Here is a 15,071-nt window from a genome sequence, read left to right on the forward strand (position 1 = left end):
AAAATTACCCAGTGTGTCAAGCAGTCACAAGGTAACTAATTTTGGGCCCATTTTAACTCACTGACGCTTCATTCCTACGTATCTACTCCTTTCCTAGGACACCCAGATCCCCACAGACATTCCTCGGAGATGGCAGTTTAGATACGAACTGCTTTGGTAAATTCAGTGAAGCGCTCAAAAAACATCACTTACCTGGCAGTCTGTTGATAAGCCAACTCAGCTGCTTTTTAGATATATTTGTCCAGCTAAGATCAAGGGTTACAGGCTGTCTCCTAATAATGCCACTAAGCATAAGTGGAGTGATGGATTTACAATGGTTTAAATCTATTTTGGTCCATAATCTTTTGTCACAGCACCTACCCAAAAAGAAAAAAAGCCAACGGCACTTAATTTGGCGCTCGTTTGGATTTCTACAAGACTTTAAAAGGTGTCGTTAACCAGCAGGAAGAACTACAGCATTTAACTGAAAATAGCAAAAATAAGGCTGAGTGATGCTAAGATAAGCACAACACCACACAATGTTACGTAAGTTTGAAGTTTCTCCATCAAATATATCATGCAATAAAGCGTTATTTCCAAGTGTCAACAGAATTACAAGTGTCAACAACTTCGGATCCCATTTGAAGTCATCACAGCACTTACTAAAATCCATTTTCTAGCCTGAAGACAAGCCACCTTGACACCTCCTTGCTTACCTTCGGAATATAAAGACTGGCTTTAACTATTACTGTCCTGATTTCCCCTGTGCTTTCCTTACTTAAACCCAGTGAATCCTGTAAAACAGATCCCCCCTCTCCTGTCCTGTGTGTCTCTGTTACTCCTATCTATGTGGCCTATGTGTTTTTACGCTCTCTTTACAGTTCTCTAAGGGCAACAAGCAAGAAGTCCTGTCGAGTGTGCAAGATTCTGCATTTTCTTGTTTTTCCATTAGAAAATACTTCACTGAAGTGGAAAAGGCATTTACCAGTTTTCTGTGACACCAAGAAGCCCGCAGAGGAGACACTCCACACACATCACCTCGCCGAATTATCAACCTCTCAATCTTTCTGTCATTTACCCAGTTTGTTACCAGACCGCACCAGAAAGGAGCCTCTGGCACAACGTGCCCATCTGTGCGCGCGTTACAGCTGAATCCGAGATGGCAGCCAACAAGTGACTTTACTGCAAGGCCAGTGAAATACGTGAATCTGTCCACTAGTGCTTCCTGCTGCCGTACAGTCACCCACTGTGCCAACATTCACACTCTGGCACCGCGGGCACTGAACGGACACACCGTGAGTAAATACAATTAACGATGGATTCCTCCATCAGCTCTGCCAGTACAGAACACAGCGAACCGGATCGCTCTCCGTGTACCGTCTACAGGGAAATAATCAGCACGGACCTTCCGAGAACACCGAGGGCACTGGGAGATCTTCACTATATCTCCATAGATATTTAATAGCCAAACTGAACAAACAACTGCATTCACAGTCAGCAAGTCCTGGGGGCAGAATGACACCAAGACTTAGCATGACCTAGACTGGCTGTTCCAGCAGGCAAGAACATTGAGGTGAGGCGAGAACAGGCTGCTCTGGGGCGTCACAGCCCCGGCAGGCTGATGCCGATGCTGACATACACACAATTCCCATCAGAAATGCTGGGAACTGCTTTTTCTGAGAAAGCACCAGAAAATGTGCTAGTTCTCTGGACACTGCTGGTCACCCCTCCTCCTTGGGCTCAACAAAGCTTCAGTGGCGACCTGCACACCTCTTTCTAGTGCCTCCCTTTCTAGTCACCCGCTTCCCTTTCATCAAGCCCACCCCTTTACACGTTAGGCCTATCTTGGTTTCCCGCCCTCCTTACCATCTGTTCCAGGTCTTGCAAACTCTCATACAGATGCACAAGTCTCTATGACTGAGGTAGCTAAAGACAGCCATCCAGACTTCCCTCTGCATCACGTGGGCTGCCCCGTCATCCAGGGGGAGTGAGTCCGGAGGGGGGCTGATGGGAGGTGGCCGGATAACGTGCCGCTCCATCTGAATGCATTTGGGAGGAGAGAGCGAAGGCGGTGGCCGGGTTATTCCCCGAGGTGTGCTTCGCAGGCTGGGGATGAGCTGGTGCCTCAGCTCCCGGGGAGTCCCGTTCAACCCTTTGCTGAACCTATGGAGTCTCTCGCTGTTGTTCAAAGCACGCTTAGGTTCCTCATTCTCGCTCTCAGGTTCAGATTTGATGGGTTGGTGATTCTCATTGGCAAGGCTGTTCTCGGTTTTTTGGATCTCCTGGTTGAGCTCCTTGCTGAGCTCCTTGCTCAGTTCCTTATTGGGAAGCCGCCTTTTCCGCCTCATCTTGAACTTCTTCTTGTCCCTGGGCTCAGCGCCCTCCGTGCTGGGACCTGCAGTGGGCGAGCTGGACCGTGACTGGTCACTATCCTTGGACCTGGGAGGTGCTTCTGGCAGGTCATCCTCTGGCTCCTGCTTGAGGCGCCGCAGGGGTTTGATCATGGCAGTTCGGTCATCTGGAGCCTTCCACGATCGCCGCTGAAAAGGAAGAGACAAGGGTTGACTATTTGAGCAAGAACATCCTCAGCAATACTTCACATGCTGATGCTCCGCACAGGCAGCCCTGCCTGGGGAGGGGGGGGTGGGCTGCCTGCCAGCACTGGGCCCCACCCGTCCGAGCACAAGGGTCCATTCACCAGCCAAAGGTATCAAGTTCAAGTGCCACCACATGGATGAGGAGTCCAGCTGCTGGCTCCCCGGACTCCAGGAGAGTGATAAATGCATTTATTCACCACGCATAATCCTGCAGATTTAAGGGCCTTACTCATTACACAGTGGACAATTTATGTAGAGAAGATTAGCAGCACACTATGGACAGCTTTTTCCCCAGCAGGCCAGAAGAAACCAGGCTTGGGACACACTCACTGGGCACCCACTTTAAACGCTGGCTGACGCACACTCATGCCCAATGGCCAGAAGGTCAGGTTCTGAAACCTCCTGAACCGCAGTCACCGGCCCGCGCTGTGGCTGTGCTGCTGTGGCTTAGTGCTGGATACTCACAGCCTCGCTTCATTACATTTTAGCTGCTCCTTTACATCCTGCACAGCTCTCCTCTTCACGAGCTTCCCCCGCCTCCGGTACATGCAGAATGGGGAATCTGACAGGTCTGACACCCTGCTAGCCTGACGGGACCTCACGCTGACACAATCTCCAACACAACGCAGGCTGACAGGCGTTAGCTGGCATCTTCTTCCCTGCCCCGGTCACTGTTCATAACAGCAAACTGCACTTCACTTGCTCGCATTAATCAAATCTCTCTTTGATGCACACCAGATAGGAGCCTTAGAGATGTACAAACTAAGACCAGGGAAGACTTCAAGTCTAATCTGATCACTACAAGCAAGAAAGAAGCCACTAACTGTTCAAATGAAACAGCTCTAATAAGAAGAGATCGAGACTGGCAAGAAAAGGTGAACTGCTGTGAGCACGCTTGTTCTATGAGAAGGTCTATGCTTTCGCAATAAAATAACTGGATCAAGTCAGTGGATGTGCTCCTGTGCTTCAGACTGCAGTACACAGCAGAGAAAGCCCATCACCCTGTCTTTAAATTAACATATTATAAAGGGAGAGGTCACAGTAGGTTAATGACAGGTTAGAATTAAAAAAAAAATTACATCAGACTACTGTCAGCTTGCAGCATCCTTCACACAGGGTACTGACGAGCGCTTAGTTTAAACGTATTGGGCTTCTGTTACGGTGCCAGACTGTGAGAGGTAACCAGTACTTGTGTGCCGGGTCACCCCTGGCTCTGTGGGGTGTCAGCGGAGGACTCCAGGGATGTGCTGTGGTACAGACTGCGGAGGGACTGTGTGGCAGGGGCAAGAGTCAACCACACAGGAAGAGCAAAAACATCCGTACAGAAAACGAATTTTACTCCTCGGTTCATCAAAACACAGGTCGATGCTGTATTTTAATATGGGACACCAGAATAGAAAATATAAAACCAGAAACTGCAGCTAAGTTATCCTGGAGCGTAAACGTTTCCGTGAGAAAGATATTCTGCCATTTCAAGATGTGGATGCGATAATAAAAATGCCTGCAGTGACACAAGGACATGACTGATAGAGAAACTGGCTCACCATTCAGCTCACATGAGCAGAGAGGATTAAATGGGCTTGAGAACACATCTATTAAAAAGGCAAAGTACCTTCTTCCTGAAGAGTTTGTCTTCTTTCCCAAGTTTTAGCTGTTGGAAGAAAGAAAAGTAAAAACCCCAAAACATGACATTTGCTGGTTGTGCTGTCTGATGAAGGTTTGATGATCCACCGTGCCTTCCTCACGCACTGGGGGGCTTTCATGGAGCAATTCAAGCCATCCATAAACACTGCAGTGAGTCCAAAGGGATGGGAAAATGAAAACATGGCCAGAAAGCAGATGTGCATGAACTGGTACGGTGAATTTTGCTCTCTCATTCCACCAAAGCAACCCCAATCCCTACATTTGCTGTACCGCAGTGTTCCCCCGTCAAGCCTCGCAGGGCAGACTGACTGTCACTGCGCAAGAACTACACATGCAATACAAAACCGGCCACTGATTCTGATTTTAAAGCCATCAACCACTTACTCATGAGAGACATTAAATCTAGGTCCTCATTTCTAACTCTGCAAACCAGCGTTTCTGTACATCCCAAGCACCGTATTTGACAATCCACAAGACAATTCAGAGTGTCCCTGGCTGGCCCAAGAGCTCTGACTGTTAAATTCAGGGAGAAGCTGTCTACATCGCTGTTGTGAGCGGCTCCTCCTCTCTGCACGCTACAGAAGGTGTCATTTCTAAAGGTCCTCTGATGGGTTAAGAGTATTGTACATCCCTGAATGAGCCACAAAACAAGCTGCCATGCGCCACCAAGTGGAGAAAGATGAAAAGGCTTCCATTAAAAATTGATTTTCACTTTGTTCTTACTCAAAGCATCTTGTAAGGACTTTTCCGTTAAAGTGGGTTTTCCAGTATTTTGAATAAAACAACAGCCATAGCCCAGTGTTTTCGGCCTCTGAACGTCAGCCTGAGCGTCACTGTTCAAACTACTGTCCTGTTAGACTAGCAGCTTTCAGAAAGGAAGGTAAAACATCGCAGTTTCTTTTGTAACAATCTGGGATTTCAAGATGAGCTATAAGCCAGAAGGCAAGAGACATGCGCCCCAACCAGCCCACGCGCATCTGTGTAAGTACATGAAAAGAGTGTTTTGTCATACCCGCTTTCTCATAGTGGGTTCCTGGGGTTTCTCAAATTTCCTTTTCCTCCACAGATGCACTTCGTCTGACTTTCTCCTCAGTATTGAGTCAACTTGAGTCTTTTTGGAATGTTCCTCTGATTTCCGCCTGGGAGTTTCTTCACAATCCCCTTTCCGTTTTGCAGCATCTGTTACTTCCTTATTATCTCTATTCATTTTCTGTTCCTTCAGCAATGAGCCTGGGAGATTTGATGCGTATTTGAATCCTGGTCCGCGCTTTTGCTTGTACGCCAAAGAGACACAAAACACAAACAAACTTTATATCTTATGCCTTTCTCAGCTCTTTATCTAAGTTGCCTCGAACACTGGTGGGTTGATCACTTTGTAACAGACAAAATGATTAGCAAAGAGTTAGAGTAAAGTAGTTTCAACCTTCATAAAGTTAGTTTTCTAAGTACGCACTTGCAGTGTTTATCTCAGTTTGCAAAGAAATAATGTTTCACTAATTCTAGCAGACACTTCAGGTTTTGCATAATCACTTCCGGATTTTGTTTGTTTGTTTTTGGGTTTTTTTTTTTGTTGTTGTTGTTGGTTTTAGATTAAGATGCAGCAGTGCACAGAACTAACCAAATATTCACAGGTTTTGGGTGAAGTGTTGGTATACGGAACAAGAATACAAAAATTATTAAAGAGCAGAAAGCCATCCAGCTTATTTCCTTCAACTCAGCTGAATTAAGCACAAAATCAAAAGCTGGTACTGGGCAAAATTATACCTACAAGCCAGAGGGAATGCTTGAGATTTTGTATCTCATTACAGCACCACTTATTCCCATTAAACTCACTTTTCCAGTTTTCCCTGCATGGTTGCACTTTGGACACTCCCAGCAGTTCGGCAGCTCATCGTTAACCACACCATCCGATTCCTTCACCTGGTGAAAGAGAGGCACAACTCAATTCACAATCGTGCTGCAAAAAGCTGCAAAAACCTACAGGTAGATCATTTAGAGGCATTCTGTGCACTCATAAATTTCTCTGATCGACCGCTGCCCTCCCAGGGGCTGCAGAAAAGAAACCCAGATCACCGCTGGTGCTGCGCCACCCTGCTGGTGCTGAGCAAGCCCTCGGTCCTGCACAATTCCCCTTCTGAGGATGTCAAGAGGGGAGGAAAGCATGCTGGCCAAATTGGTATTTCACAAAGTGTTCAGGTCTGGGCTTTTTATGATAGTCAATGACAATCCCAATTAACACAGGGCACGTTGTGCTCTTGCAGGAAAAAAAAAAAAAAAAAAACCAACCAAAAAATACACCAAACCAAAACACCATCCCCAAAACCAAAACCCAGGACTGTAATCACGCCATCTCCAAACGTCCTCCCACACCGCTTACTTGAAAAGCTCAGTCCTGACCCGTCACCCCCCCAGAGTGAAACACAGTCTGATCTTTTAATAGGAAGGGATTTTTCCCCATACACACATCCTCAAATACATTAATACTGCTTGGCATTTTTAGAAGCAAAGTACCCTGCACTGTAATCAAGTGTTCCTTAGAATATTTTTCTTTATGGATCAGAACTAGCAGTCCCATGCCTCAAGCTCATGTGCCAGTAAAAATGACAGTTGCCAAGTTAGCTAGAGAACAGGCACTTTTATTCAGAAGACTGGACACACGAAGGCATTTTTAAGGTTTCTCACACCCCCAGTTACTCAGCTAGTGTAAGGAAGAGAAATGCTTACTATTTCACTACCTCGGAGAGACTGACATTTTGCTTTTTGAAAGAGAAGACGCACACTCAGCATTATTACACAACAACAAAAGCACAGTCCTGCCCTATACAGTTGAAAAGCTGCTGGTTTCTGAATTTCCTGCGTTACTTTCCAAACAGGAGATAGGTATTTCTGAAAAGGCATTTCTGTGAATGAAACTGAGGATGAAAAGTAGAACTAAGGCAGAAACACCCTCCACGCACACACACATATGCTCACTGATGGCACATTCACATTTAAGGGTTTAGTTATATATTCAGAAAAAAGCCGGGGGGGGGGAAGATTAATTTATTACTATTATAGACAGCAAAGACATGCTACTGTCAAGACAAATAGCTAGGCATTGGCAATGGCAGCACAGTAGCAGGAGACTGCACCCGCCTGTTTCAGCAGCAAAGATCTGCAGATTTTTCATATTTCTGAAACATTTCCTCCTCTCCTCCCAGCTCAGAGCAAACGCGCTAGCTGTGCGGGATCAAGCCCTGGTTTTAGGGGAGCTGCTCCCTCAAGCCCCTGAGCCAGACAGCAGCCATTCTAGTTTCCCCATCTAGCAAGAGTGATGACATGTCAGTCTCTCTCTGCAAGTCTTCTGGAGTTAATAAATGAGTAAATGAAGTGGGCAGAATTTAAATACTGGTTTTATCACAACTGTGTGCCTTTGAACCTTCTTTCCCATGGTAGGTGTAAGATACTTCAGGAGTTGTTGTATACATGTCTGCCTCAGGGGAACAATTCCTGGCCCAAGCCCAAGTTGGGAACAAGTTATTTCCCGCACTGAATATAGAACAAATGCTACTGAAGGGAAAGCATTACAGCTCTGTCCCTTCTGTGAAGTTTAAGGAAATGAACAGATGTGAGGAACTGTAAGCAAACTAATTAGACACACACAAACCTGCCACTGAATCTGTCCCCAGCCTTTCAGGCTGGGTGGGAGCCAGTTCTGAGTGTTTGCTACAAACAGCAGGTGGGTGTCTGAGCCACAGCATGAGGCATCTTCAGAAACGTACCTGCAGCACGAGGTCAGCAATTCGGAAAGTCTAAACGTGAGACTACGCTACTGTGAAGTCTTCTTGTTAAGGAATGTGGAGAACCCAGGATGCTGATCTGACATTGCTGAGCGAGAGCCATGAATTCTGGCAGCACCAAGACTGAAACAACACAGGCAGCGAGACATACCTGGGCTGAAGCCATGGGCAGCAGTGCAGCTGTGCTGGAAAAGGTCTTTGTATTTCTGCTGTTCTGACAAGGAACCTAAACATTCACCTCTTCCATCATTATCACTGTATCCACCTAAGGTGAAGAAGAACAGGCTCCTACTGGGGAAAACAAACCCCTTCTCCTTAAGGAAACAGCATACTGCACTACCTCACATGCTAACCAGCATTACTAGCAATTTGACATGTAGCAAGAAAAATTCATCAATGCTGGTTCAACTCAAACGCTCTGTAACAATGAAAGGCAATATTCCTCTGAAAATCTCACTTAGCTCCCCTCTGGAAACAATGCTTGCGAAATGCTTGCCAGGATCATTTTCATAAGAAACTCTTCAGCAAAATACACACTTGCGCTGGTATTGTATTTTCAAGGAAAGCGCCATGTCAGATACTCCACCATGACACCTCCTGGTACATGGAACATCCTGGCCATCTTTAGCACAGTTCCGATGCACGCACCTAATGTGCTCTGGTACCCAGGGCTCCCCCAGCAAGAGGCATCCACAAAAGCCCCTCAAGGCTGCAAGTGCGTCAGAGCACAGGTGTACCCGAGCTACCCTTAATCTCCTCAAAGAGATCATCCTCTGACCCTGTTTTTTCATGGAGAAAACCCACCACAAACATGTACAGTCAAATCAGAAAGATGGAAAAGGATGGACTTCAAACCAGTAACAACCTGCGCTAGAGTACAAATTAGCCAGTGCATGTGCCAAACTGCTCCACAAGCTTTGGAGACGCATCTTGGAAGGAATTCACTTCACATGGGAAGAAGCCAGGGAAGGACACTCCTCCCTTCACTGGTCCAATTTATTCCAGTCTCCCCCAAAAAAACATTTGCCAGACATTTAACTGGAGATATCGACAGTTTATATGTACTACTGCCTGTTTACCAAGTAGGACAGGAAGGGACCTTCTCTTGGTGGACAGCCGGAACAGCTGCCCTGGGGCTGTGTCTACATTCAAAGGCACTTCCCACAAGGACTATTTATGGGCTCCATCCTCTGGGCTTAAGCCCATGTCGAGGGCTTGAGCAACATGTAAACACGGCAACAGATTTTTGTCTCTAAGAAAATCATGGAACCTGTGAATAAAGAGCAAGGAGGGAAACAAGGAAGAGGCTCCATCTTCCTTTTGCTGCTTCCTGCTGCATAGTCTCATCTGGCCTTCCAAGATGATTCTGAAATCCTACCGGTGCCCTTTTGTCTCAGTAAATAAACAGTACTAGTTACCCCACCATTCCATCTCAACAGAAGCGCTGAGAAATTAAAATACAATGCACACAAGGCACCCTGTAAATGTCCCACTGCTTAATTTTCAGAAACACCCAAAGCAAGAGTGTTGTTCCTAGTTACCAAAACAGCACTCAGAACAGCACACATGCATAAAAGAACAAACAACACTTGCTTGATTTCACAGATCTGACCCACATCCTGTGCAACTAGTCCCAAATGTGGTATGGGGAGAGGAAACCATACTTGAACTGCCACTAGACAACAATCATGTCCTCTGGACTCAGCCATGAAGTGTCACTGACACTGCAAAGCAAGAGACAGGGGAGCACACAGGGCACTTTCAGGAAGGACTGGAATAGCAAAGCAGCAGCTACAAGCCAAAATTGAGGTACCTCTGAAAATGAGCAGCTCCCTCCCTTGCTTTATCAGCCCCCGAAGCCTTCTTTTAAGCAGAGCCAAGCAAGCAAAGCTCCCTTTCAGAGCCCATCTGTGGCAGGAGCTGCGAGCACCAATTTCACAGAGCAAGGAGACAGCCACAGTTCTGGTTTGCCAGCTACCTGCTCTCTGCTCTAATAAGTGACACACACATGGTTTGGTGCAATACTATGTACAGCGCAAGAAAAATAAAAGGCCAGAAGAGCATCACCCCAGGCCTGCATAAGGAACATACCTCTCCTCCCAGAGATCCCAGAAGGGCCAAAAGCTGCTTTCTGGGGCATGGCGTGTCAGAATACATTTGCTTTGGCAAATCACTTTAACCATAAACAAATGAGCAACAGGAAATGGCTGATCAGCTGAAACAAACCAGCTCTGGAGAAAAGAGGCTTCTAAATGCTCATACACAAAGATATGCCCAAAATGACACTTTTGTTACCAGCAAAGAATATAGCTGCTCACAGAACTCAAGTCAGCCAAGGGTGAGCACTCCTGCAGCCTGAAACTCGCTCAGCTTGTTCTCTAGAGCTGCAGTCTCCCTACTGCAACATTTGCTCATGACATCTTTACAGCCAGCTGCTTGGCACATCTGTGCCTGGACAAACATGAAGAACAAACTACTTGTTTGTATTTTGCGGGACACAGGAAGGAGCTACCTGACACAGGGATTGTGACTAACTCATCCAAAGGTACAGGCACATTTCTCTGTCCTCTTGAGCTTCCCATCCCAACTGAAACTCATCACTTCCTTAAACAAGAAGCAAAAAAGAAAGAAAGAAAGAAAAACAAAACAAAACCCCACAAGACATTTGCATGCACACACATTTTGGAGGCTGTCCAACGCAAGAGTTTCTGCTTACATCAGAGGATCCCTGCCTGCCAGTCAGGACTGCGTGTGCCACAGCTGTCACCCTGCTTCTCACACCAATTCTTTGCTCACTTAAGTTTCCAAAGACAAACACGTGAAAGCTTTCTAATTTCTGTACAGTACTTTTATACTAAGGTGATAAGCAATCCAGTTTTCATTTCCAACATGTATCACATCCTTGTACTCACCTTAAGGCATCCTGGGTGTATTATTTCATTACAAATGGAGCATTCCATTAGCATGAGATTAAACTTGCTCTCCTCCTCTTCCACGGTGTCCTCTTTCCCAGCTTCTCCACATACCAGACACACAGCAGTATGAGGCAACACCGGCTGTTTACATATATCAGAAAGAAGTGTTGATCAGGACATGGAAGACATACGGAAACAGAATAACTCAATGTGAGTTTACAGTATCCTCATTTCAAAGAGGAGATAAACAGGGATTAATCGTGCAAACTGCTGAAGGCACCAGCCCAGCAGAGCAATGAAGGCAAGAAAAACAGGTAGTAACTGGGGCTGGGTACCCAGACCAAGCATCACATGACGTTTCATGGAATGAAAAGTGCCCTCCCTGTAGCAACAGAGATCCACGGGACATCCCAGGGATGGATGAAAATGCTTTTTTGGTGGGTCCCTCGAATCTGTGAGCTGACACAGACATTGGCATTCGTGCCACTTCACTAGGCTACAATGGGAGGGAAAAGAAGCAACCTAGAACATCACTATTCACATCCATTAAGCTTCACAATCTGACTAGCAATTTGGCAGCTCCCCTATTTTACAAGCAGGGCAGACAGATGTTATGGGACCCAATCCAGGTCTCACAGCAAGCCCACAACAGAACCAGGAACAGACCTTTTTCTGACTGACAGTCTATTATCTAGGGCCCTGCTCCCAACCTGAGCATTGCAAAAAGCACTGCACAGACACTTAAAAAGAGAATTCCTCTCCTGCAAATGTCACAAGCGAGAAACGCACTGATATTTTTTTCTATCTTTTGCTGAGGCAGAAAGGGAACTGCAGCATCTCACATATCTGTCACCCATGTCAAAGCACTCAATGCTAGTCTAATTAAAAAGCCACCTTTGTGCTAATGAGGAACAAACTTCTGGTTTGCAGCAATAAGGTAAAGCCTCATTACAAGAAAGAAAAGGAAGATCCTCCTAAGAAGCTGGCTGTGAAATGCCATTGATTACGTTGCAAATCCTTAACTATTAAGTAGCCAGAGGCAGAGATGTGGCTTTTCACAGCAAGGATCTCTTTTAGACGGAGTGAATAAAATCCATAAAGGCATACTTGCACACTGAATCAAACCTATCCAGCAACAGTGCATCCTTCAGCAAGTTTCAGACAGGGAAAAAGCTAGCTATAGTAAGCCATTACAGAGTAGCGTGCTGCCCCACACACCAACAGCCCGATACATTAGCTACAGCAACACTTTCCTGCTTTCTCATGCCAGTACTTACCCACGCTCCATTTTAAAAGCATTTTGCTAATGCTATTTAATTCCCACTCTTCCTCCAAGCACAAAATAGGAATCCCCACGATCCCACTCCACCAGCAGGTAAACCAGAGTAAAGCTAAGTTGTCCAGAGCCGTAAGAGCTCTGTCCACTTGTTTTGTTCTGTCTCCCACACAGTACATATTTATATCCACGCACAAGAACAAACGTCCCAGGAGCAGTACAATTTTTCTTGCTGGGAGCAAGGGTGTCTAGGGAATCTCCTCTGTGTCCCAACTAGCCCTGTCCCAGAGCCATGCTGTCACAACTCATCCTCCCAGCACAGAGCCCCCACACTCCCTTCAGACATATTCAATGCAGCATAAAGTGTCCCAGGCACTCCCGTTTCCTTTCTTGATTGAACTAGTGATGCAGAGGAGTTTCCTGTTCTCCGAATGGCAATACAGGCTCTCTTAAGGCTTCTGAGTTTAATGAAAATCTGTGTCTAGTTAATATTGTCAATGTTATTAACTAGAGAAAAGCACAATCCCAAAACTGTAGGGATCATTACTTCCACAGAGCCTTGCTTCGATGTTTTGGGTGGGTTTTTTTGGGCTGGAAGCTGTTGGATAGGTACCATAATATATTACTACTGCAATTGTTAGAGAACATAATGAACAAGAGCGAAGACAACAGAATTACTTATAGAAATGTAAAGCACCGTTAAAAGTTACAACAGTTCAACCTGTTAATTTTCTGTGCTTTTGGTGCTCTGAGAAAGTCTGTAATACTTCCCCTGCTATGTATACCAATGGGAACCTACGAAGGGCAGAGATGTCGTCTTCTTCAGTGCATGCAAGGGTGGGACAGGGCATCAGAGGACCCTGGCTACCAAGCCCTGTACTCCGATCACAGCTCCTGGAAATAAAACTGCAGATACCAAGAAGAAAAAGTATTTCTTCATTAGAAGAAAGGGGATGAGAGGGTAACTACACTCAGCCAGAACAGAACCCAGTTCATCTCCAAAAGGCTCATCTGTGTATCAAGAGTGAAACAGCTTTGTATGAAAGTTTGCTTCATCAGTCAGGACAAGAAAGCACACTGCAGCCCTAATTTAATCCCTCCACTAAAAAGGCAGCATGATTTCACTATTTCTTCCCCCTGGAGAATAATAAATTCTTCATCCATGCTGTTCAATTCATGCCACGCTCCAGGAAATCAAGCGTTCAAAGAAAAGACACTTGAGCTGCAAAAGCACTCTGCGGAAAGGTAGATATTCTATGTACTTTACTGAAAGTTCCAGCAGAGCTGAATCCCATCCTCTATGTCAAGAACAGTGCATGGCTTAGAACAGGACATGGAGTGAGCTACTAGGAGCAACTACTGGAAACCTTAAGCGCTTATCAGGTTTTTATCAGTGTCAGACCAAGTCATTTGATGCCTCCACTTCAGTTTCCTCATCAAATTAAAGAAAAAACCCCAAACAACTAAGTGAAAGGAACTGTAACAAGAGTTAGAGAGAAATCAGCATGGATGGGGTGATATTTCAGTTATGAATAAACAACATTCCTTTCCTTAAAAAAAAAAAACAACAGAAAACCAAACCCTTAACAGCAGCATAAACAAGACCTTCCAAAGAATCAAGTGAAAAGCTAAAGCTAATTTTTACCCTTGAATGGGGGCACTGTAGACACGAGACCTGAGGATAAGCTCCATGACAATCAGTATGAAAGCAATAGATTCAAAAGGTGCTTGGACAACTAAATGGAAGGTTAATTTGTCAATATTTGTTAAATACAAAGCTATCGCTTATGACTCAAGAAGCTTCTAAGCAATGTATCACAAGAGCTCAGGAAACTGTCCAGCTGCCTGCTTACCCTGTCCTGATGCTCATCCCCTGACAGCCGTTTCTAGTCCCTGAGAAAGACAAGACCGTGGCTTGACGGCTCTTTGGCTCATCTGGATCAGATCCCTCCTATATGCCTAGGTAATAGCAAACATGTAGAACTTAAGGTCTCGGGTAGCCTGGGGCTGGGGTCACCAACACCAAAATCTTGGAGGACGCCAGTCAAACATTTCTCCGTATCTTAAGTTGGTTAAGTAGTTAAGATGGTAAAGATTGTTGCAAGTCAGCTATTCTCAGGAAATTCAGAGATCCAAACCAAACAGGACTCTTTTCCCTTTGAATGAGAACTTTCCACTCTTCCCCTTCTCCCCCAAATTCTCAAATTTCAATGTGATTTGAGTCACAATTTCTGGTGTACTGATAATCGCCGCATCTACCTTCTATATTACTGAGAATGAAAGCCGTGCTACTGTTTTAGGAGCATTGTGTTTTAAGATTTGGGGGATGGGGGAAGAAGAGATCTGAACTGAGAGAGCAGGGATTCACTGTTTTGCCTGGTGCACTTTAGAGACTACTCAGAGCAGAGTTCTCAGTTCCACACCTTGTCACCAGTAGACAGATACAGGAAAAAATCTCCAAACAAGCTGTAGCAACAGGTACACTTACTGCGATACACTGCCTCATAATGCAGGACTGTTTCATCCTGCCAGGTCCCCCAAATTTCTTCATGTCTTTGCAGAAGTGACACTCGCCGCACTCTGTCCGCAGACACGCCTCGCACTTGCGGCATCGCGTCCTCCTCCGACGTGCTCCAGCGGTTGTCCGATTAGCTGCGAGCTTTACCGCAGAAGCAGTGCCCAGTTTCCCTTTGGGCCGTCCGACTGCCCTGTTCTGAAAGAGCCAGACACACAAGGTTAATCACACATCCCACTTACCATCTAAACTACAGAACTTTCTTGGACAGCAGCTGTAAACATCTTAGATGTAAAACTGCCAGATGTATCAGTACTATACACAGGTGGGTAATACTCAGCAGATGCACACAATCACTCTTATAGC

At 45.7% G+C, this 15,071-nt stretch overlaps 1 protein-coding gene across 17 annotated transcripts in view; it reads right to left on the minus strand.

Annotated features, from left to right (window-relative positions):
- The window catches only part of KDM2B (lysine demethylase 2B), a 124,479-nt gene that overhangs the window by 3,504 nt on the left and 105,904 nt on the right, over positions 1-15,071 (minus strand). For 9 of the 17 annotated variants that reach the window (XM_074606749.1, XM_074606752.1, XM_074606753.1 and 6 more), the window contains 6 exons: positions 14,679-14,903; positions 10,912-11,055; positions 6,053-6,140; positions 5,233-5,501; positions 1,846-2,519; positions 193-356 (listed from right to left, as the gene is read on the minus strand). In XM_074606749.1, coding sequence (XP_074462850.1) covers positions 193-356; positions 1,846-2,519; positions 5,233-5,501; positions 6,053-6,140; positions 10,912-11,055; positions 14,679-14,903 — 1,564 coding nt within the window. The remainder of the gene's footprint in view (positions 1-192; positions 357-1,845; positions 2,520-5,232; positions 5,502-6,052; positions 6,141-10,911; positions 11,056-14,678; positions 14,904-15,071) is intronic. The other 8 variants (XM_074606754.1, XM_074606748.1, XM_074606751.1 and 5 more) reach the window with 1 other exon arrangement.

This window comes from Larus michahellis, chromosome 13 (genome assembly GCF_964199755.1).
Source record: "Larus michahellis chromosome 13, bLarMic1.1, whole genome shotgun sequence".
In the NCBI taxonomy this organism is placed as follows: domain Eukaryota; kingdom Metazoa; phylum Chordata; class Aves; order Charadriiformes; family Laridae; genus Larus; species Larus michahellis.